This window comes from Podospora bellae-mahoneyi, chromosome 4 (assembly GCF_035222275.1).
Source record: "Podospora bellae-mahoneyi strain CBS 112042 chromosome 4, whole genome shotgun sequence".
NCBI classification, from domain to species: domain Eukaryota; kingdom Fungi; phylum Ascomycota; class Sordariomycetes; order Sordariales; family Podosporaceae; genus Podospora; species Podospora bellae-mahoneyi.
This window is the reverse complement of record NC_085883.1, coordinates 1,052,716-1,073,163: the sequence shown is the minus strand read 5'-3', so window position 1 is coordinate 1,073,163 and position 20,448 is coordinate 1,052,716. Positions and strand designations below refer to the sequence as shown.

The 20,448-nt window shown below is 51.4% G+C and overlaps 7 protein-coding genes and 2 non-coding genes across 9 annotated transcripts; 3 read left to right on the top strand and 6 right to left on the bottom strand.

The window, feature by feature from the left end:
- Nucleotides 1-46: 46 nt before the first annotated feature.
- Nucleotides 47-2,202, bottom strand: YCK2 (Palmitoylated plasma membrane-bound casein kinase; the record flags this gene model as incomplete). Its single annotated transcript, XM_062878528.1, has 4 exons — nt 47-632; nt 698-1,882; nt 1,944-2,013; nt 2,074-2,202. 3 exons carry the CDS (start codon nt 2,200-2,202, stop codon nt 744-746), a joined length of 1,338 nt encoding a protein of 445 aa, XP_062732019.1. The 3' UTR covers nt 47-632; nt 698-743.
- A 24-nt stretch (nt 2,203-2,226) lies between these two features.
- Nucleotides 2,227-3,314, bottom strand: QC761_0063760 (uncharacterized protein; the record flags this gene model as incomplete). Its single annotated transcript, XM_062872622.1, has 4 exons — nt 2,227-2,277; nt 2,501-2,693; nt 3,074-3,238; nt 3,301-3,314. The coding sequence occupies 4 exons, from the start codon at nt 3,312-3,314 to the stop codon at nt 2,227-2,229; spliced, it is 423 nt and encodes a 140-aa protein (XP_062732018.1).
- Nucleotides 3,315-6,072: 2,758 nt separating this feature from the next.
- Nucleotides 6,073-11,044, bottom strand: QC761_402490 (uncharacterized protein). The gene is made up of 4 exons (XM_062878527.1): nt 10,216-11,044; nt 10,087-10,156; nt 6,643-10,014; nt 6,073-6,582 (listed from the first exon to the last, which is right to left on the bottom strand). Exons 1-4 carry the CDS (start codon nt 10,546-10,548, stop codon nt 6,206-6,208), a joined length of 4,152 nt encoding a protein of 1,383 aa, XP_062732017.1. The 5' UTR covers nt 10,549-11,044; the 3' UTR covers nt 6,073-6,205.
- A 600-nt stretch (nt 11,045-11,644) lies between these two features.
- QC761_402480 (uncharacterized protein) lies at nt 11,645-13,582 on the top strand (the record flags this gene model as incomplete). The annotated part of the gene is made up of 1 exon (XM_062878526.1): nt 11,645-13,582. One exon carries the CDS (start codon nt 11,645-11,647, stop codon nt 13,580-13,582), a length of 1,938 nt encoding a protein of 645 aa, XP_062732016.1.
- A 474-nt stretch (nt 13,583-14,056) lies between these two features.
- On the top strand, nt 14,057-14,152 carry QC761_402470 (uncharacterized protein; the record flags this gene model as incomplete). Its single annotated transcript, XM_062878525.1, has 1 exon — nt 14,057-14,152. The coding sequence occupies one exon, from the start codon at nt 14,057-14,059 to the stop codon at nt 14,150-14,152; it is 96 nt and encodes a 31-aa protein (XP_062732015.1).
- A 184-nt stretch (nt 14,153-14,336) lies between these two features.
- On the top strand, nt 14,337-14,833 carry QC761_402460 (uncharacterized protein; the record flags this gene model as incomplete). The annotated part of the gene is made up of 2 exons (XM_062878524.1): nt 14,337-14,542; nt 14,641-14,833. The coding sequence occupies 2 exons, from the start codon at nt 14,337-14,339 to the stop codon at nt 14,831-14,833; spliced, it is 399 nt and encodes a 132-aa protein (XP_062732014.1).
- A 3,311-nt stretch (nt 14,834-18,144) lies between these two features.
- Nucleotides 18,145-18,225, bottom strand: QC761_0063710. The gene has a single exon. It is a non-coding gene; the product is annotated as a tRNA-Asp (tRNA).
- A 423-nt stretch (nt 18,226-18,648) lies between these two features.
- On the bottom strand, nt 18,649-18,764 carry QC761_0063700. The gene has a single exon. It is a non-coding gene; the product is annotated as a tRNA-Ile (tRNA).
- An 81-nt stretch (nt 18,765-18,845) lies between these two features.
- On the bottom strand, nt 18,846-20,424 carry OST3 (oligosaccharyl transferase subunit ost3/OST6). Its single transcript, XM_062878523.1, is given in 5 exon segments — nt 18,846-19,271; nt 19,331-19,686; nt 19,745-19,845; nt 19,902-20,315; nt 20,331-20,424. The coding sequence occupies 4 exon segments, from the start codon at nt 20,262-20,264 to the stop codon at nt 19,087-19,089; spliced, it is 1,005 nt and encodes a 334-aa protein (XP_062732013.1). The 5' UTR covers nt 20,265-20,315; nt 20,331-20,424; the 3' UTR covers nt 18,846-19,086.
- Between the last annotated feature and the right edge of the window lie 24 nt (nt 20,425-20,448).

Below are 20,448 nucleotides of genomic sequence, written 5' to 3'. Positions count from 1 at the left end.
GGACGAGCAAAAACAACAAGACGATGATGGAAAAAAGAAAACCAAAAAAAAAAAAAGGAAAACACCACCCTGTCCAGCCAGCCAGAAAAAAACCACACGAGTCAAAAAAAAAAAAAAAAAAAAAAGGTGATGAAACCATGCCCTGTTACAATGCCGTTCTTTTTCTGTATGTTCTCAAAAGGGATGCTGATTATTAGAGTGAGTTTATCTGTGAGTATGTGTGGTGGTGTGTGTGTAATGTGTGAGAGTGAGAGTGAGAGTGAGAGTGTGAGAGTGAGAGTGAAAACGTTCCCCAAGGCGCCAAACAAGTCAAGACTGATATTTTCCCCTGCCAGGCCAGCCCAAGAAGTAGTTATTAGCCCTGCCAACATCCTCCGCGAGAGCTGCAAGCAGGTCAAAGGCCAGAAAGACAAGACAAAGACAGAAAAAAAAGGGAGAAACCGGGATTATCGTAATCGTAATGATGTCCAGGAAAGGCGCCAAATGTGCTGGAATGCGCCCCCGTGTAAGAAAGGCGTCCTTCTAATGTCCCATGCAAAAAAACTAACAACGCATGTCGCAGACAAATCATAAAGGACTCCTATCTTCAAAAGCCTCTATATAGAACGTGCCGCCGGCTGCCGCTTACAACGCTGATCCAACAAGTTAGCCGACTTGCTTGTCAACACTCGAGGCAAAACGAAAAGGCAAAGCTTACTCAGCAAGACGCCAGATCAACGCGTAAAAAAAACAACCAAAACCCATTAACCGCAGCAAAGAGTCTTCATGAACTTCTGGAAGCCTGTTGGCTGTGGTTGAGCGTTATTCTGGGGAGCAGGTATGGCGGGCGAGTGTGCCATCGGTCGTTGCGGCAGGTTCTGGGTGCTGGTCTGGAACTGGGCTTGGGTTGATCCCGTAGGTGTCGCTGCTGGCATGTTGTAACCCCCGACCGCGGGCCTTTGGGCTCCCAAGGCGGGCGCGTTTGGCCGTCCTTGCTTCGACTGCCTCTGGTTCGGCTGGGGCGGTAGGGGTTTCCCGGCGTTTAAATGCGACATGCTCAATTGAGGGGCTCGCGGGTCGCTTTGGTGGTGTGTCGTCGGCCCCCTCGAGTTGCCGTGGATCTCCATGGCCGAAGCCCCGGGGCGGGCGTTTGGGTTGTGCAAAGCGCCCGGGCGGTCCCAGTCCCCCTTCCTGTCGGGCTTGCCAACCTTCATCCAGTCATACTCTCCATCTTCGGGAATGCCAGCCTCCTTGAGCGCCGTGGTGAAAAGCTCACGGAGGTAGTCATAGTCGGGCGTGTCCTCGAAGCCGAGGTTGCGCACATATGTCAGATACGTCACCAGCTGCTCGGGGAAACCCTCGCACAGGTCCTTGATGAGCGTTGTCTGCTTCTTCTCACCAATCTTCTCGTACTTCTGCTTATTAGTAGCAGCCTTGAGACCCTGCCAGGGAAGACCACCGCGCAAAAAGTACATGAATACGTGGCCAAGGGCCTCGAGATCGTCTCTTCTCGACTGCTCGCGACCAAGATGGGTATTGATACTCATGTAACGAGCAGTGCCAGAAAGCGACTTGCGTTCGCGGTAGGGAATGTGTTGCTTCGTCTTGGGGTCACGGTATTGCTTGGCCATACCGAAATCGACCACGTGGATGACATTGGAAGTCTTGGAGTTTGGCCTGCCGATGAGGAAGTTATCGGGCTTGATATCACGGTAGATCAGGTTCTTCTCGTGAATGGTTTGGACGCGGGACAGCATCTGCTTGGCGACCATGACAACCGTCTTGAGGGAGAATCTCCGGTTGCAGTGGTCGAAAAGATCCTCGAGGGATGGACCGAGAAGATCGATCACCAGGATGTTGTGCAGACCTTCTTGGCCGAAGTAGTACACATTTGGGATGCCAGCTGCGACAAGGTTAGCCTGAGGTCATTCCCGCCCATCATGGGTGGGCACATGTCTACTTACGGCACCCGACGAGGATCTTGTATGTCCTGTACTCATCTCTCAGTTGGGGGGCATCGCTCTTTCTTGGTTCCTGCAATCACGTCGCGTCAGCATTTGCTTCTACCCTTGACGAGATGTCGGATTCACGTACAAACTTGATGGCAACCTGTTGGTTGTTCAGGAGGTTTGTGCCCTCGAAAATTACACCGAACGAACCCTCTCCGATTTTCTTTCCCACTCTATAGTGTACACCAACAACGTTGGAGGATGACGACGCCATTTCGGGCGAATTGATCGTCAGCGATCAGGAGCAACGCGACAGTGATTGTATGTATAGCACAGTCTCGGAGTAAATCTATAGCAGACTTAGATGTCAGTCGCGAGTTGCTTGTGGTCCATCGGCCAAATGATTTGGCGTCGTGTGCGTTGCCGGTCCAGATCATGAACAGGGCAGCCTAGTTGGCGGCCCGGTGTGTGGCAGTGGGCAAGACTGGCTGGACCAATACACCGAAGCGGAAACAAATGTGCACTTGCGGTGCGAATGATAAACAATTGGGGTGGCGTATGGAGAGACTCACCCGATGTTCTCTGGACAAGACGTCAAGGTGGATGGAGTGAGCGGAAAGAACCCTTGGGCCAGGCGGTGGGCGGGCGGAGCTCTCTCTCAGCTGTCGGGCGAGGCGAAGCAATTGCGGGCGTAAGGTTTCTGTCTTGTCCTGTCGGTCGGTGATCGTCGGGATAGCGGTCGCGGTTCGTGTTCGAGCTGGGTGGCTGGATAGTGGACGTGGCGGTGGGCGCGAGGACGGGCGGATTGAATTGACGATTCCGTTTCTTGACCGAGTGGACGGGTCTCTCCCTCCCGTCTCTCTCTCTTTCTCTCTCTCTCTCTATCTCTCTCCCTCTCTCTCTCTCTCTCTCTCTCTCTCTCTCTCTCTCTCTATCGTCTTCCAGGCACCAAAACACCAGACAAAGCGAATTGACTTGGGTGTCGCGATTATCCGAATCGGCCCCAACACGACTTGTCGTCTGCGGCCCTTGCTCAGGCACACAGGTTTGTGATGGATGGGCGATGGTCGTGCGGTGTGGCGGAGAGGTGGAATGAGAGAAGGAGGAAAAGGCAAATGCAAAGGGAGAGCTAAAGGAGGACGAACGAAACAGAAGGGGACGGCCAGTGCCAGGGCAGCGCAGCAGCAGGCCAGCGGAGTCGAGGGCCGCGACAGGGGGCTAGCCGTGCACGGTCAAAATCCCACAGAGGCAAAGCGACCCAGTCTTCTTCGTGTCCAGTCACGACCTCTGGGCTTTCAACTTGACTTGAACTGTCATCCAATGGATGCTTGTGCCAAACGGCTGCAGAGCTTTGCCTGTCGAACTTTGTTACCTTGATATCGCCATGCTTTTGATACTGATCAAGGACATGAGGCTGCTGCTCTTCCAACCCAAACTCGAAACTAGCTGCCCGTCGCTTCCATTCAGACCAGGATTTCCAGGTTGATGTGCCCCGTGCTTTTTTCCCATGTGCCCACCCACGGTTCACGCCCGAAAAGAAAACTCGCTCCCGATCAAGCCTCCATTTACGGTGGAGCAGAGATACAACTTTGCAATCTTGTCACTGGCCAATGCATTGAAATCCAGGCGCCGTCGTCATATAAAAGAGACTTGGGCCAGCAGTTGATGCCGAAAGGAAAGGAAAGGAAAGGAAAGGAGAGGAGAGAGATCAAGAATCCATGGCCGAGGCCAACGACCCTCTTTGAGATCCATTTCCCAACCCCCAAATCTCCACCGCTAGAAGCTTTCCCGGAACGGCATCTCGTCCAGCGGCGGCATCATAAAAAAAGGGGGCCAATGGGCTGAGGCGCATGACACTACTGCTCCTGGCTACAGTATGCAAACAAGCAAAGAGGAAGGTAGGACAAACCGTTCCCCATCTTGGTCCATCCATCCGTCATACGCTTCTCATCTGCCACAAAGGCACAAGGCTTTCGGTCCTCGCTCCGGGTCTCGGTGACGGTGGTGCGGTACGGCAGAACACGCGGTAGGGTAAAACGGGTAGGCGAGATGCAGTTGCGGGACGGAGGAGGAGGCGGTGACGGTGGACAGCCCTGGTGCTGCTTGAAGGGTAACCCCTGTTCAAACAAAAGTCTGGGGAGCATATTTTTTTTCTGCGAGGCTGGGTTTGTTTTCCGTCCCGCTTTTCATCTCATCATTGCCAGAGGCTATCATCCAAACGACGTCAGATCAGACACCACTTCCTTCCTTGAAGATCCAATGTCGAGATGATTGATTGATTGATTGATTTCCTTCTGATGAACACGCCTGTCAAGCAGCCCACCAGCCTAGCCTCAAGGTGCGGCCACCGGGTCAAGCCGAAGGGAACCCAAGCTTTTGTTACAAGTTGATGATCACAAGCTCCATCACCACCAGGGTTTTCTTTCTTTTCTCACTGCCCCCTTGAGCCAAAAACGTTGAAGTCTTGGCGGCTCTAGGTAGGAATAGTGTAGCTCACAAATGCAACACGAGCCCGATGGACGAGGCTAAGGAACATTGATGAACCCACCACGAAAGCATTACCATCATGATTCTGCTGCAGCACAACACTCTATCCCATCCATACCATCCTTCCTTATTTGGACATCCTGTCTCGGAGACCTGCCTTTTCTCTCCAACCTGGAAACCCCCCACAGCATTCAGCTGCAACAGCAGCCTGCAAGGCCAACTCACCAAGCATCTCTGGGCATCGTCCCACCACCCATAATTCCTCATCCTGGGGTACGGTAACAAAAAGACAAACATTTTCCATCTTCCTTCTCCAGCGCGGTTAACAACGTAGCATTCCTTGATATAACCGCCCGAAAAGTTCTAGATTCCATCTTTCTAAGCGCTTGATTCGCTCTCGGTCCCCGGCAGTAAAGTAAAATAAAAAAAATGCAGGGACGACGGCATGTCCGTTGGTGCCAATACGCCAAAATCTCGCCAGTGTTGAATTTATTTCCGACGACGACCACAACCGAAAGTGATTTTTTCCGTTGTAAATTTAAGGATACTCCAACCATTTCATTCAAAACTTTCTCGCCTGGGCGGCGGCGGTTGTCGCGTCTCTTGCTGGTGAGGAAAAGGATGGGAAATTATTATTCTACTCGGAAATAGAAACCGGAGGCTTGCATTCGGCGAATCAGATGTGTTTGACGAAATGTCAAACTTTGGGAGCATCATCAGACTGTGGCCAATGATATCCTATACATCTATATCCTCGAACACAACTTCATGGTCTCGTGATCTTTATCATATTTCTTCCAGGGTACCCATGTGCTCTGATCAACGCTGATTCTCGCGACAAAGACCACACACACATCCTCGAGGGTTGTCAACGGGTGCACCTTCCGGTGACATGCATCTTCAGCTCGCTTGCCTACCTGGGTGGCTGTCTCACATCCTCCAACTAATAACCAGCACCTGTTTGCCCCCTTCCCGCTGGTGTTGGACTCGACTCGAGATAATAAAAACCTGAAAGAAACTCACCTCCTCTGACCACCACCGAAACGCCACCGGAACACAGTCCCCCCTCAAACTCTCAGCCCTTCACAGCAATCCTTGCTCCTTTAAGAAGTTCACAATCCATGTTGTGCAACCCTCCCCCCATCCCATTAAGTATTCCTTTCCCATCTCCCAGCAGACCTCGGTTCAAAACACATCATTCACTTCATTCACACATCTTTTTTCAAGCCACCTAGGTAGCTTGTATGTCACTCAAGAAATTCTCATGCTCAACTACCTCCATACACTGCTTCTCACCCCCTTTTTCACCCCACTCCATCAGAACGAGAGAGAAAAAATGTCAAAACTCCCAAGCAGCAAAAGTAGCAAGCCTATATGACGAATTACTTCTACACTTTCAGTTTGGTCATTGCCTATGTCTCAACAATGTTGTTGTATTTCCCATCCTTCGCCCCCGCCCAAAACACATCGCCTTAAACCACCCACTCACCCATCACCACCACCACCATCCCTTCCAAATCCAACATCATGATATTTACGAGAACAAAACAAACAGAAGAGAGAAAAAAAGAAGTCACATTCATCTGGTGTGTGTTGTGTGTGTGTGTGTGTGTGTCCCCATCCCATTAATAACATCAACATGAAAAAACAGTCCAAACCCGCCCCCCCCGACGCCCAAATTCATTTTCGTTCCCTAGGTACTTTCTCGCTCACTCCCTTCCCTTCAGCAATAACAGCAAAAAAATCATCATGACAAAAAACCCACAAACAATCCTCTCCTCTCCTACCCCTCAAACCGCGAACAAGCCCCCACCCCCATTCTTTCCCCCATCCTTACCCGCCGCTGCCTTCTCCGCAAACTTCTTCAGAATCGCCGCCTCCTCGCTCCCACCATCCCCATTAACACTCGACCTCCCAGCCGCCGTCAGCTCGCTAAACGCCGCCGTCACCGTCTTCTCAGCATACTCGCTCGTCGTGAGAAACCACGCATCCGCCCTCGCCTTCTCAACATACCCCCTCAGCTCATCATCCTCCCACTTCATATTCTCCAATATCTTCTGCTGCGCCTGCTCGTCCAGGTTCCCAAACCGTCGGTCCACCTCCTCCGTGTACACCCCCAAACACTCCGAAGGCTTGACAAACGGGCTGAACTTGTCGTCTGAGAGTCCTGTTGTTGCGTGGTGGGCAGTTAGCATGTGATCCAGTCCCTGACAAATGAACAACTTACTCTGCTCGTAAACAGCAAAGAGGGCATGGTAGGTAGCCGTGTTGCCCAACAACGTCAGCTGCGCCTCGTCACCCTTGTTCTTAGTCTGGTTGACAGCCTTCCAATTGTCGCGAACAAAACAGCGACGCCAGATCAGCCGCACCGCCTTAGCACGTTCCTCGCCCTTGAGGCCGTACTTAGCAACCTTGAGGGCCAGACAAAACGGGTCCGGGATCACGTGCTCGTACTGCTCGCCCAGGTCGGCCAGCGTGAGCAGGTCGATCAAGGTGGCGGGATGCAACGCCTCGTGCTTGAGCAAGCGAGACATGCCGTCCTCAAAAATCCGGTGGAGCGCCTTTTGTCTCTTGGGAATCAGCACGGCTTGCTCCTTGAGAAGAAGCTCCAGCTCCGCCGACTCGTCAACCCCCTCCTTGATGATGGGCAGGATGGTCTTGTAGAGAGTGTCCTGGATCTTGATAATCTCCAGCTCTTGTTCAATCTTTTCCAGGTTGATGCTGGTCTTGGCCAGAAGATCAGTGGATGCGCTGCTGGCGTGGCCTCCATTCGTGGACTGTTCAGCTTCCTCAGCCATAAAGGCCAGCTTGCCCAGGCTGAGCTCAATCTTCTTATTCCAGATCTGCTGCTTGCGGCTCAGACCCAGATTGAGAAGAGTTTCGGCAGCATGGTCAATATCGTGTTCTCGTTGGACATCGTTGATCCATGAAATCTTGGCCAGCTCAGGCTTGGCCCGGAGGAATAGCGTAGCAAAGCCATGTCTGTCGTATGGAAAGTCGAGAACGGCCTGGACTCCACTGTTCTCGAGCAGGACCTCATAAGCACGGAAGGCAAAGTTCGCTCCATAGTCGTCAAATAGCCTGCCCATACGCTTCTTCTTCTCTTCAACCTGGAACTGCATGTTCTCGGCGTTTTGGGGGACGGCGCTGGCGGCCTTCTGCTCCACCAACAGAATCTGCTGCACAACGACTTCGGCAAGGGCGTCAAAGCCCTTGTACTCTTTGGCAAGCTGGATAGCCTCCTCCCAGAGTTCAAAGTCCTTCAGACGGGTTACCTTGTCATAAACCTCCTCCGCGTACGCCTTCAGATAGAGTTTTCCGCGTTCCTGAATTTCCGAGACTTCACTTTCCGTAGCCCACGAGGCCTGGTCGATCAAGGATTGCAGGTATTGGCTGATCAAAGGTGGCAGCAGACCTCGGGTTGACTCGAGGAGCATTTTGTTGGCGGGGTTGCTCTCTTGTGCTGGTTGATGAGAGTCGAGCCACTTGAAACAGAACTCAACAAGTCGCTTGTGGTTGTGAATAATGAGATGAGTAGCAGACCAGGGCTCTGGGAATCGGGTGCCGCCCGGGACCTCAGTGCCGCTCACTCCATAGTCATTAGCCCTGGAGAGACGGAACTTCCGGGCCTCGGCAAGCGCTCCGTTCTCGACAGTAGCGGCTTCCCATGCCAGTCGGGTGATTTCATCATCAGAGTTGACAACTCCCTTTGTGTAGATGTACTTGATGACCTGATAAGTCCAAGCAAGGAAGATGTCGAATCTCCAGACGTCATGAATAAACCAATGCCGGACAGGATCAACCTCTCCGACCGCCATGTTGAGGTCCGTTTTTTGGCTTTCATGAATCCAGGCAACGATTTCCGTGACCACTGTTCTCTCTCCTTGTGGTCGCTGTGCGAGGAAGTCCTCATGCTTCTGCCACACGTATGTTGCAACCGCCAGTTTTTCGGCGTTGTAGAGCAACTTCCAGCGGGTTTGGGCATCCAGCTCAATCGCGAGCTCGCCAAGGTAGGAGATTAGGCCATCCAGATAGCTGATCCGTAGCCGAAGGTTGTTTTCGAGGGAGGCTGAGATGTTGGAAATGAAAGGTGTCTTGGAGCCCAGGATCTCGCTGCTGAGCAGGATAGCGGCTGTTCCAATATCCTGCGCGGAGAAAGGAAGCTGCCTCTTGCCCCGAAAGACGAGCGGGTTGTCCCCCTTGACCCCAAAGAAGACGGCCTGCTCGAGCTTGCTCTTTGCTGTGATTTGTGGCGGCTGGTTAGTAGTGAATCGGTCCACATCCGTCACGGCAACCCTGACAGTCCCAACACCCTGCAACAAGAGCACGACGGCCGGATTTTTGGTTCTGAATCGGTGGATACGCTGCCCATCTTGACCCGGATCATTGCTGCTGGGCTCTTCGCTGCCGGAGCCAACCACCTGTAATGAATGCTCATCTCGAAAGTCAATCACGTCCTCAAACGTTGGCGGTAAGACATGAGCGTCGTCCAGCAGCTGCACGTCAGGAGACTCGGGGAGCAAACCCATGGAGGCAACAACTACGGCCCGGTCAAATACGACGAAAGCAACAAGTGCTGGACGTGGTAGGTGGAGTCGGGGTTTCTCGGCAGCAACAGGTCTGACGGGGGTGGTGTATGAATTTATCGGGCGAACAATACCAAGTCGATAATCACCCTCCTCGATCGTCACCTCCACAATGGCATATCGAGACTGGCGCCTGTCCGAGTGTGATACTAGCAACAATCCATGCTGTACCGTGTCGATCCCTTGTTCAAGGTCATACTTGTTGAGTCGACTGGCACTAATGTAGTTGTCTCCAACGCCTCGTGGTACAAAGGTAAAGTCCAATACCTCAAAAGAATCCGGTGTGAACTCCTGAGCTTTCTTGTCGGTTGCGCGGACTGCTTCGCTCAAGGCATCTCGCAGAGGAAAGTCGATAAGCAACTCGTGCTGACCGCCACGATGGATCTTCCAAAAGCATAATCTCCCTTTGGTGGAAGCGGCGGCAATGATGCGCTCTCCGACGTTCGACCCATGTGTTGCCCGTGCGGCTGCAATGTCGGTCCGAGATGAGGAGCCAGAAAAGGCGTTGCGGATGTTGCCAAGGAAGCCCCCCAAATTGTTGGACAAGCCGTCGCGGAGGAATTGGACGGAGATTCCAGGTCGGCCGTGGGTATCCCTGACGCTCATGTAGGCAAGGCGACCACTGCTCAGAACAAGGATGAAGGCAGAAGTTTCCGCGTTTACAATCTGAAGGACATGCTCTCCGGAGAACATACCCGGGATGGTGTCCTCGACCCCGTTCCGTTGCTGGCGGATGAAGTCGAGAGTAGCGGCGCTCGCAATAGATTCCCAGTAGGCGATTTTGCCGCTGACAGGCATGACAACCACCAGACCCGGTTCATCAGAGGCGGCGGATGGTGGTACTAGGGAGCCGAGAGGTAGAGGGTCGTTGACGTGCTTCGAGGGATAGGGGAGTGTGAAAACGAATGTTTCGGGAGACGAGACGGTCGATGCATATGGCCATACGAAGGCGTGCGTATGGGTGAGGGTCAGGGCATAGCCGCTTGAAGAAAAGATGGCACCCTGCTGTCGGTCTGTTAGAGGAGTTAGCATCACAAGTCCACGCGGAGTTCCCTCGCCTAAGGGTACAGGCAGGTAAGTCTTACTCTGCGCGTCGGCGCGGAGCCTATCCGGCAACGCTGGCAGCTTGCTCACTGTGTACGCATTGTTCTGTGTCTGTAAAGAGTAACTAGTCAGCATACATCGAGATCATCTACGGCGCATGGGAGACATACCAGAACAACACTCCCATCGCCCTTGTTTGGTCTCTCGCCGGCCTTTGGCTTCTTGAAACGGACACTGAGCTCCCGCCGCGGCACGCCGACATTCTCAATCCCGTCGCTCTTCGTGCCAAGAAGGTCGAGCTGGTCCGACTTCACCTCAAAGTTCTCGGGCGCGGCAGTGGCAGCGGCATCAGGATTCGCAAAAGTCGTTTCCGACAATGGCAGTCTTTGCCGTTTCGCTTTGGGTTGTTGTGCTGAATTCTCGCCGCTCAAAGGTCGCTGACGACGGCGACTGCTGCGGGTTCCCTTCGCGGGCCCGCCTTCTTGGAGAGTGGGTGCAAACATCGAGTTCGCGGTCGCGACTTGATGTGGTGATGTTTTTTTTTTTTCTTCAGGTGCTGATGATGCGCGACCTGGCGACGGGACCGCCGATTGAGAGAGACGCCACTGGGGTTCGTGGAAATCGGGTAGTCGATGCTCTATCTCAGCATGTCTCTGGTGGAATGGGTAGAATGCTCGAAATCGCTGATAAAAGGTAAACACAGGCTGCTGTCAGGTTCTGGAGAGGGCGGAAGAGGATGGAATTGAAGGGCGACGCTTCTTTTCGGTTTGACCTTTCCACAGGCACGAGTGACGAAGCCTTCAGCGATTGGCCTGTGTTGACTTTGGTAGAAAAAGTATTGATACCTGATTGGCTCCGAGCCGCAAAACGTGGAGACCAAGCTGCCAGTGCTTTCTTCGCGCTAGCACCCGATTGGGGAGCACGGCCAAGAACTGTGATCTCCACCGCAAAAAAGTGTTAAATCGAGACGTTGAAGAGCAGCATCTCCAGGTGATTTGAGGATGTAGTGAGCGCAGCCAAGGTCTAACAAGGCCTTTGTGAACCCTTAAAAAAAGCTGTATGTCTTTGAAGGGAATTTTTAGAGCTTTGTAGCCAGTTATTTTGATGCTTTCTATTCAATGCAAAGGTATGGCATGGCGGTCTAACCGAAGGCCATCGTTTGATATCGAAGTCTCTCGCTAACAACCCCCATGTTTTCAGAAAAGCCTTTGGGAACTTTCCTCTCGACCACTATCTTTTCACTTCCTTTACACTTGGTAGTTGTGATCCCTCTTTACCTTTCACCTCATTGTTTTCTTTTTTGGCCATAGCTCCTCTTCTCATTCCATTTTCTCGCCATCAGGAGGAAAGGCCTCGCAATGGGTTAGTCCACCGTTGCAGTCAGCAAATTCTGGACTTTTAGGGGACCACGGACAGTGAGTGACATCATCGCGGATTGGGGCTCCGTCGCGGTATTATTCCGTCGCAACGACCACCCACCACCAACGACACACTCACTATCCAACCTTGTCGGCGTGGGATAACCAAGATAGCAATCTGGCCAATATCTCTCCATTTCGATATGTTTCCTGGCAATCGAGAGACTGTGAATCAGCAGCCATGAACCGAGCGGCCACATCCCTCACCATCACTGACCCCTTTGTCAAGTACACGTCCCTGATAGCTACAGGTGCTTACAGCCCTGATGCGGCACAGTACCGTCTCGCACACCACCTTCAAAAGATATACACAAGACTCAAAGACTACAAACCCACCCACGAGTATCAAAGCAGGCTGGGCCAGATTGCCAGAGTCATTGATCCTGTCACCACGAGTGCACATGGAGGAGACGATATAGCGTCTCCCACCCATCCCATTCGTCGGAATCCTCTCTTTTCCAAACTTTTTCAGCGAGACGACAGCAAAGACAGTCTTGCCCTGACAAGAACACTCACTGACCAGCAAGCCGCTCTCCATGTAAACTCTCCCAAAGGGCTTTTTCTGTCGGGCGAGGTGGGCACAGGCAAATCGATGTTGCTCGATCTCTTGGCCGAGGGTCTTCCTACACAAGGGAAGAAGAGGTGGCATTATAGCACATTCATGCTTCACGCCTTTTCAATGCTGGAAGAATTCCGAAAGTCGCACTCCAAGGTCTTGTCAACACACGGCGCAGAGTACTCGCTGCTATGGATAGCTAAGGAAATGGTTGAGCAGTCTCCCATTCTCTTTCTTGATGAGTTTCAGCTCCCTGATCGAGCTGCCAGCAAGATCATGAACAATCTTTTCATTGCCTTTTTCCAGTTGGGTGGTGTTCTCATTGCTTCGTCCAACAGAATGCCCGAGGAGCTTGAGAAAGCCACGGGTGGTTACTACTCGCCACCAACCACCGGTGGACTTGTGGAAAGGGTACTAGGGTATGGCAAGAGTCAGTTTGGCGAGCTGTTTGGGAAGACGAGTGATTTTGCCAGCTTTCTGGAAATTCTGAAGGCTCGATGTGACTTCTGGCACATGGAGGGCACGCGGGACTGGCGGAGAAGGGAAAGCCATGGCAGTGCTACTCTCCCTGTTGCGGAGTCATCTGGTACTTTGCATGCCGAGAGTTGGTCAACAAGAACAGCCGTCAGTACTGCTAAGCATGGCCATGAAGAGGTCGAAAGCAACTCTTCGGCACGGGCACCAGCGATGTATTTCCTACCATCTCAAAATCAGGAAACATGGCAAACCATTTACTCAGACACTGCGGATTGGGAGCCATACTCTCACATAGTGTATGGGAGGAAGGTAACTGCTCCCAGACAGCGACACGGAGTGGCGTGCTGGAGCTTTGATGAACTCGTGAGATCTCTAGGTCCCGCAGATTATATCAGTCTGGCGTCCAACTACCACACCTTCATCATTGACAAGATTCCTGTTTTGGACTTTTCCATGAAGAACGAGGCCAGAAGGTTCATCACCTTTTTGGACGCCCTGTACGAGTCACGCTGCAAGCTCATTGTTCGTGCTGAGGTCGGCCCTGATGACTTGTTCTTCCCGGAGATGAGGGCGTCGGGTAGAACAACGGGCGGAACTGGGACCGCTCCGGCCCAAGTTGAGGTTCTCGATGATGCTACCTATTCCGAGACCATCGCAGAGGTTTTCCAAGATCAAATGTCCCCCTTCCGGCCCAACATCTCTACTTATGCCGACTCCAGAAATGCCAAATATGATCCGGATCAGGACTCGGATTTTGGCAAGGAACAGGAGAGCAAGATTGACTTTACCAAAACAGGGGGTTTCACCGGTGAAGACGAAAGATTCGCGTACAAGAGAGCCACGAGTAGACTTTGGGAGCTATGCAGCGGGCAGTGGCATGCTCGGGAAGGGGATTGGTGGCGCCCTTTGGCGAGGGAGGCTAGGCACTGGGAAGGCAAAGAGGTATCGAAGCCTATGCCTTCACCCCTTATTAACTCACCCAAGAGCGAGATTACCATGGGTGAGCCTGTAGAGTTGGATGAGACTGCTGGCCTGGAGAGGCAAAGAGTTCAAAGCTTGAAGGAGGGCGAACGCCACACGACCTAAGCACAAGGTTCTTTGTAAAGCTTAGCAACTGAGAGCCAAGTTTTTATATAGCTTGACAGAGATTTCTGTGCTGGAAAGCACCCTGGCTGCCTTCAAGGATCTTCATAAGGGAAGCGATGGCGCTCCTTGCTCGTGGTAACCACCGCTTGCTTGCAGTATATGTATGCGTTTGGTCGCGACGTTTCTTGTTTGCTTGCGGATTACGTTTGGTCACAAAGCTTCAAATTTCAGCACCGCCTGTGGGCGGTGTGGCTACTAGAAGCTCGGATGATTCTTTTTTTATATTTCTTTTTTCTTAAAAAAAACAAAAAAAAAAAGTGAATCGCTTTCAATCAAGTGTATAATTCAGAGATCAATTCGTTTATAACCCACTCTCTTGTCTCTTCTTTACATTCGTTTATAATCTCCTCTCTTTTCTCTTCTTTACATCAATGATTCTTCCTTTTCCCTCTACCTAGGTATATTACAGTCAAGATGCAGCACACTATCAAGACCAGCTCCTTTATTCTCTCTCATACACACGCCAAGAGGTTGGGAATCCCTCGTGTACCAGTCGATATGGCAATTTAAGAAGTCTAACTCTAAAAATTAAAGGCTTGATTAAGGTTTGATGAGATAATCTCTTGGCTGGCTTTTTCCACCTTCTGTGTTCTCTTTGTTGACTGTCTAGCGTAGCGCCCGTAGGTCCACAAAATCATCACGACTTTCCAAAATTTCCACGATTCCCTACAAAATCCACCACCTTACGACCAAAATGCAGAAAAACGCCATCAAAACCAGCTTTTTTATTCTTTCGGATTCACACGCCGAGAAGGGGCTGGCGATCCCCGATATATCAGTCGACGTAGCGATTCACTGTGGCGACTTGACCGAGGAATCCAAAGTCCACGAGTTCCAAACATCTCTGGACCTCCTCCGCCGCATCGATGCCCCTCTGAAACTGATCATCGCGGGAAATCACGAATTTACACTCGACAAAACGGCTTTTGAGAAAAAAGTGGCAGAATTTCAGCAGCTTTACTTGGCTCGGATACAGATCTCAACAAAACCGAATATAGAGATGTCGGGGAGGCCAGACGCTTGTTCAACTCGGAAGACGTCGTCTTTCTAGGAAAGGGCATCCACAGTTTTGCCCTCCGAAACGGAGCGAAATTGACGGTCTACGCCAGCCCATTAACGCCATCACTCGAAGCAGACGACTGGGGTTCAGTACAAACGAGGAGAGAACCACGAATTCAACATACCGAGTGATGTCGACATTGTCATCACCCACGGCCCACCGAATGGAATCCTCGGCCGTGCAGCGTCCAAGTAGAAACTCGGATGCGAACATCTCTTTGCTGCTGTTGCCAGAGCGCGCCCAAAGCTGCACTGCTTTGGGCATGTTCACAATGGTTAAGGGGCCAGATTTGTGGCATGGCGGGAAGTACCCAGCGAGAAGCTAAGTCACTTTAGTGACATTAACAACGAGGGGTCTGTTTTGGTGGAAAATCTTGGGAGTATTCTTCCGGGGAAATGGGATACGGAGGATGTGATTCGAGAGAAGGAGAGCCGGCTGGAAGATTTGCAGAGGAGGGTTACAGGAGGACAAGTCATTGTGCCGGGGATGAGCAGCTGGGAAAGAGTACTTTGTTTGTTAACGCGGCTATTCAAGGGGCGAAGGATGGGATACAGTTTCATGGGTTGTTGATATTGAGTTACCAGCTGCTGTCGCGTTAGAAGGATGTTAACAGATATGATGTATAAGCCGATGGGCTTTGGAATTTGGAACTTTACTGAGAGGCAAGTCAGTACCTATGAGTCGTCTCCTGCTTGTATAAATGGGACTTTTACTTCCTTCAGCTTCGGGAACAGATGACGTTCTTAGAGCCATGGAAATAGGTTCTAATGACGCATGCAATCCATTCAAGACATATAACACGGGCTAGAAAGTGTTTAAGTTGTATTTAAAAGACTGTCCGTTACCTATTCAGACCTTGGAACTATCTTAAAACGCAGAGAGACTATGTTTGAAGCCTTACCTAGCCAAGGGGTTCATAAGTCTAGAAAGACAACTGAAACACACCGACTGGTTATTTTGAAAGCATTTTAGTAACCCTGATGAGACTATCTTATCAACAATATCAATAACTACATCAATAGATATCCATTGCCTTAGTCTTGTTTTTATATCCATCAATCTCAGTTTTGAAGGCCACTGTACCAGTGATTCTGGCCTTTACGTAATCTCTTACTTTCAGTGGCAAAGATGGGATCAAAATTCTGTTGAGATAATCTGATATATATACTTCCCCTCGATATGAATGCCATCCATATGATACCTCTTATCTCTATTCTCTGATTTTCCGCACTCAGCGTAACCGAACCCTTCACAGTTTCAAACCTCATAGCCACGCCGGTACCTCATACAACATTCGCATCCCTGCTTTCTTTAATATCCCGCCATCTCAGGTCCCTCAAACCCCTTGATATGTCTTTGTAAACACTTGACCTTACCCAGGAGCGGGCCGCGTGCCATGACCACGTCAGCAGCCCTCACCACTGATTGGGATGGATGAGAACTTTGCCGTGGGGTTTATCTCGGTTCTCAAGCTGAGCGGTTGATTGTCTCCATGCTCGAGGGAATGTGCTAAACTTTTATCAGTTCGCAATATCTGGAACAGCAGCGTGTAATCATGGAAGTTTGTTCACAGTGAAAGAATTAGGTAAATATCACGATGTCAGGTGGGCAGATCGACCATCTTCGAAGACTGTTGACTAGCTTCGATGGCCTGTTACTATTTTTGAAGGCCTATTAACTAAGGTACCTGGTATCTTAGAAGGTCTGTCAATTACCCACCCCAAGGTATCTTCAGAGGCCCATCACTCTAATCATCCTCAGTGACATGTTTGCTGATATTTTTGAAGACTTGTTCATCTGGCTCGAAGTGATGCCCTCTCATGTACGGGCTGCCTCATCTCTGCTTAAAACCCCTATGTCAAAGACTCTCGAGATTCTCGCCTTCATGGCAGGAGACCATAAGACATTCTCACGGGAACAGGCAAGGCGTAAGCATGAGAAGGCCGAGAAGGAGATAGAGAAAGAGATACGTAGGCGACCAGTGCAACCGGAAATGGGCCTGATTGTGGAGAAGAAATTGAGTACCAAGAAGGGACAATTCAAACTTCAACTGTATCCATTTGGACCCCGTCAGCAGGCCCATGTAAATGTTATTGCAAGGGAAAGAGAAAAGTCCAGGTCCAAATCCAAGTCCAAATCACATTCAAGTCGCCATCACCATAGGTCTCATAGCCGGCCTTCAGAGCACGCCGCCTGGAAACAACACCCTCCTGATCGTCCTCACAAATCTTCGGGTAGAGGCGCTGATAGGGGCCAGCACAGAACTAAACACCGCTCTGAGTCTGCCAGTGACCTGACCAGCGTCCTGTTCAGCACCCATCTCTCTGACGAGGACTACCAGGGCCATGACGGCAGCTACTATGACGACGATGGTGATGCGCATGAAGAATACCCACACGCACCTCATACCCCTCCTCAAGGTCCTGCCCCGGATTTTCCTCCGCCACCACCTGGGTTCCATGCTGGTCACGCTCCTCAGCATTACTCGCAACAGCCCTTCTTCTAATGGGCAATTTGTTTTCCCCCGCAGTCACAGGCACGGCCGCCGCCGATGGGACCACCGATGCAACCGGGAGCGGGAACTGGGACTAGACAACCGATGGGACAACCGATGGGACAATTGCCTATGGGATCACCGCCTATGGGAATGGCAGCTTCGAAGTTCATGCCTGGGTCTATGCCACTGCCATCGCCGTCACCGGGAATGACAGGGCCAATGGGTGGACCACAGTTTGGAGGCCTTGTCAGGACAACCGATGGACATGGGAATGCCTCCAAAAGTTCAATTCCCGGGACAATTGCCAGGAACACCTCCTATGACACCACCGGGAGCAACGGGATTCATGCCGCCTGTATCGGGAGAGTGGGAAGAATTTAAAGAATGTCCGGCTCGGCGCAACGTGCTTAAGCACTTGGTTGCATAGAGCTGGGGAGGAAGGTACGAAGGGATGAACTTGAATGATGCTTTATGCTGGACGTAAAGATCGAGCCATGGGGATGTATTACACGTTTTGGAAGTCTAGCTTGAAGCTGAGTCCACCTATCGGGATGGAAAATTTAGAAGTTGTACTTGCTTTGCGGCTCTAGTTGAAACAATTGGTGTGTTGTATTGCTCTCTTGCTCCCGCGTTCTTATAACTTATGCCCCTTACATACACCTCATTGACCCAGACTAATGGGGGTAAAGCGGTATCCTAACACAGCAGCAGGTACTAGCGGTGAGAACCTACAACTCGCGTTGAAGCACCTTCAACAATCTCCTTAGCCAACCCACCCCTACCCACTTCATCCCCCAGCACCCCCTTTTCCTCCCTCCTTCCTTCCCCCCAACTCAACCCAACCCTGCCAACCTCCCCTCCCCTACCTCCACATATATACCCAACCCCCTCTCGCCTTTCCAACAGCCCCACAACCCTACAACAGGTGTCCACACCTGAGAAAAGTCTTCCGTAGTATAGTGGTCAGTATGTGAGCTTGTCACTCCAACAACGCTCGAGACCCGGGTTCAATTCCCGGCGGGAGAGAGGATACATTTTGCTTTTGCCTCCCATATCTTTCCTGATTGCAGTGTCATCATTTTGGTCTTCGTACTCTTGGCCGTTAGAGAGTGGGCGTGGCAAAGTTGGCTGGGAATGAATGCATGCAACAGCATGATACGTATGCATTTACAGAGTTGAAACTGTGCGATGAAAACATTTTTTTGATGCCATCTAGGTATCAAAAACTCAGCACCAAGTTGACTGAGGCGAGAAGAGAAAACACCAAGGCGAGGACAGAAACAACCTGTCATGGGGAACTATCAAGACAGCGCTGATAAGGACCATTCGAAGCTTGACCCTGCACCGATTTAGAACTCAACGTAAGATGGGGACCACAAAAGCCTCACGAGCAAGAGTAAAAAGGTCTTTCAAGAGAAAGCAGAGGACTTGGAAAAACAAAAGATAAGATGCCCAATAACAGGATTGAACTGTTGACCTTCGCATTGACTACATATAACACACAAGGATACCTAGTGAAGACTGTTATATTAGTACGACGCTCTAACCAGCTGAGCTAATCGGGCTTTGGATGGAAGATGTTGGCAGCAGTCGGATATTCACAAGATAATAGTACTCTCTTCGCTAGACCACAATCGGCATGGCACTGCTTCCAAGATTCTCATCATTTTCCAGTTCCAAAATCTTTTACGCCGTTTTACATGCTAAATACCATATCAAATCCCAGAGAAAAGAAGCAACCCCCTGAGCTGAGTAAAGGGTACTGTTATACACACATCTCGTTTTATATCTCTTCTTCAAGAACCGCCACAGCCTTGCTTTTCTTCTCTCGTGCTTGTTTCACCAGGCACCTCTTCCCACTTCCACCCCTCGCCCCAGATCACTCCCTTAAACAAAAGGAGGCAGCCTAAAAGGATACCCCGGGTTCTTCCCCCGAAACACGCTCAGCAAAAACGCATACGTGAAAAAGAACACCCCACCCCACGCCAGCACCGCAACCCCCTGCGTCTTGGAGTCCCCAATTCTCGGCACCTTGATCGCAAGGGAGATGCCCGCCAGAGACAACAAACCATCTATTTCCAATTATTAGCACATGCTCCCCCTTCTCAGTTGACTTGATAAAAAAACTTACAAAGAGCGGCAACAATCTGCGTCTCCAATCCGTACTGGCTCTGGAACCCAGAGGCAAAGTAGCTGATACCCCCCTTACCATCCGAAGCAACGTACGGGACCTTGCGGATGTGGTTGTACATGTGGCCCGAGGTGAACAAGAGAATAGAGATGAGTGTGACGGCGGCCCAGATGTTGCGGGATTGGAGCACAGGCACAATGTAAGGCCAGGCGACGTACGAGGCTGTCAGGCTGCCGAGGGTGAGGACAGTGGTGGAAATCCAGCGCATCCAGTTGATTGGTCTTTTGACGGGGGGGTGTGGGCGGTCGGGGAGGTGGCGGGCGATCCAGGTGTGGACTACTTCGGCGATTTGAGGGCTGAGGGGAGAGGTTAGCTTGAGGTTGGGGTAGAGGAAGGAGGAAATAGGCGGCTTACCCGTTGGAAAAGTCATAACGGAGGGGCTCGCTGTTGGCGACGGCGTGGGGACCGACGGTGGGTGGGAAGAGGAGGAGGACAGGGGCAGTTTGGAGGCCGAGCTATATATCCCATGTTAGATATGTTTTTCCTCGTTGCATGTTCAGGGAGCTCATACACTCATGAAAATCTCTCTCCCGTCGGCAAAGTCCAGAGTACCAAACAGAACCCTCGATTCACCAGCCTTGTCACCCTTGACCCAGCTGCGCGCAAGTAGATCCCACTCAGGCTGGAACTCGCGGCAGAGCTGGCAGTTGAAGCGGGAGTCCATGGCGGTCAGGACTACGGCGGCGGTGTAATCGCGGGGTTGACCGGTGAGCTCTCGGTAGGAAGCATCGCTGAGCTTGATCGGGGCGGCGGATGAGGAAGCAATGGATTTGGCGTGGAAGGAGTTGAAGCGCTCATCGGTCGTCTTCTTTGCTGCCAGCGACCCGCCGGCAAAGGCCAGCGAGGCCGTAAGGAAAGCGGGCAGCCAGCGCATTATGTGATTTTGGAGGGTGTATGAAGAAATGAAGGTGGTTGTGGGCGGTATCGACGACGACAACAGCGACGACGACGACAGCGACGACGTCTCTCGATAGCTTCTTCTTTCAAATCCAATCCAATTCCAACTGTGTCCTCAACGTCAGCGAACACCGTTGCAGTGGACCAGGAGCTCTCTGCCA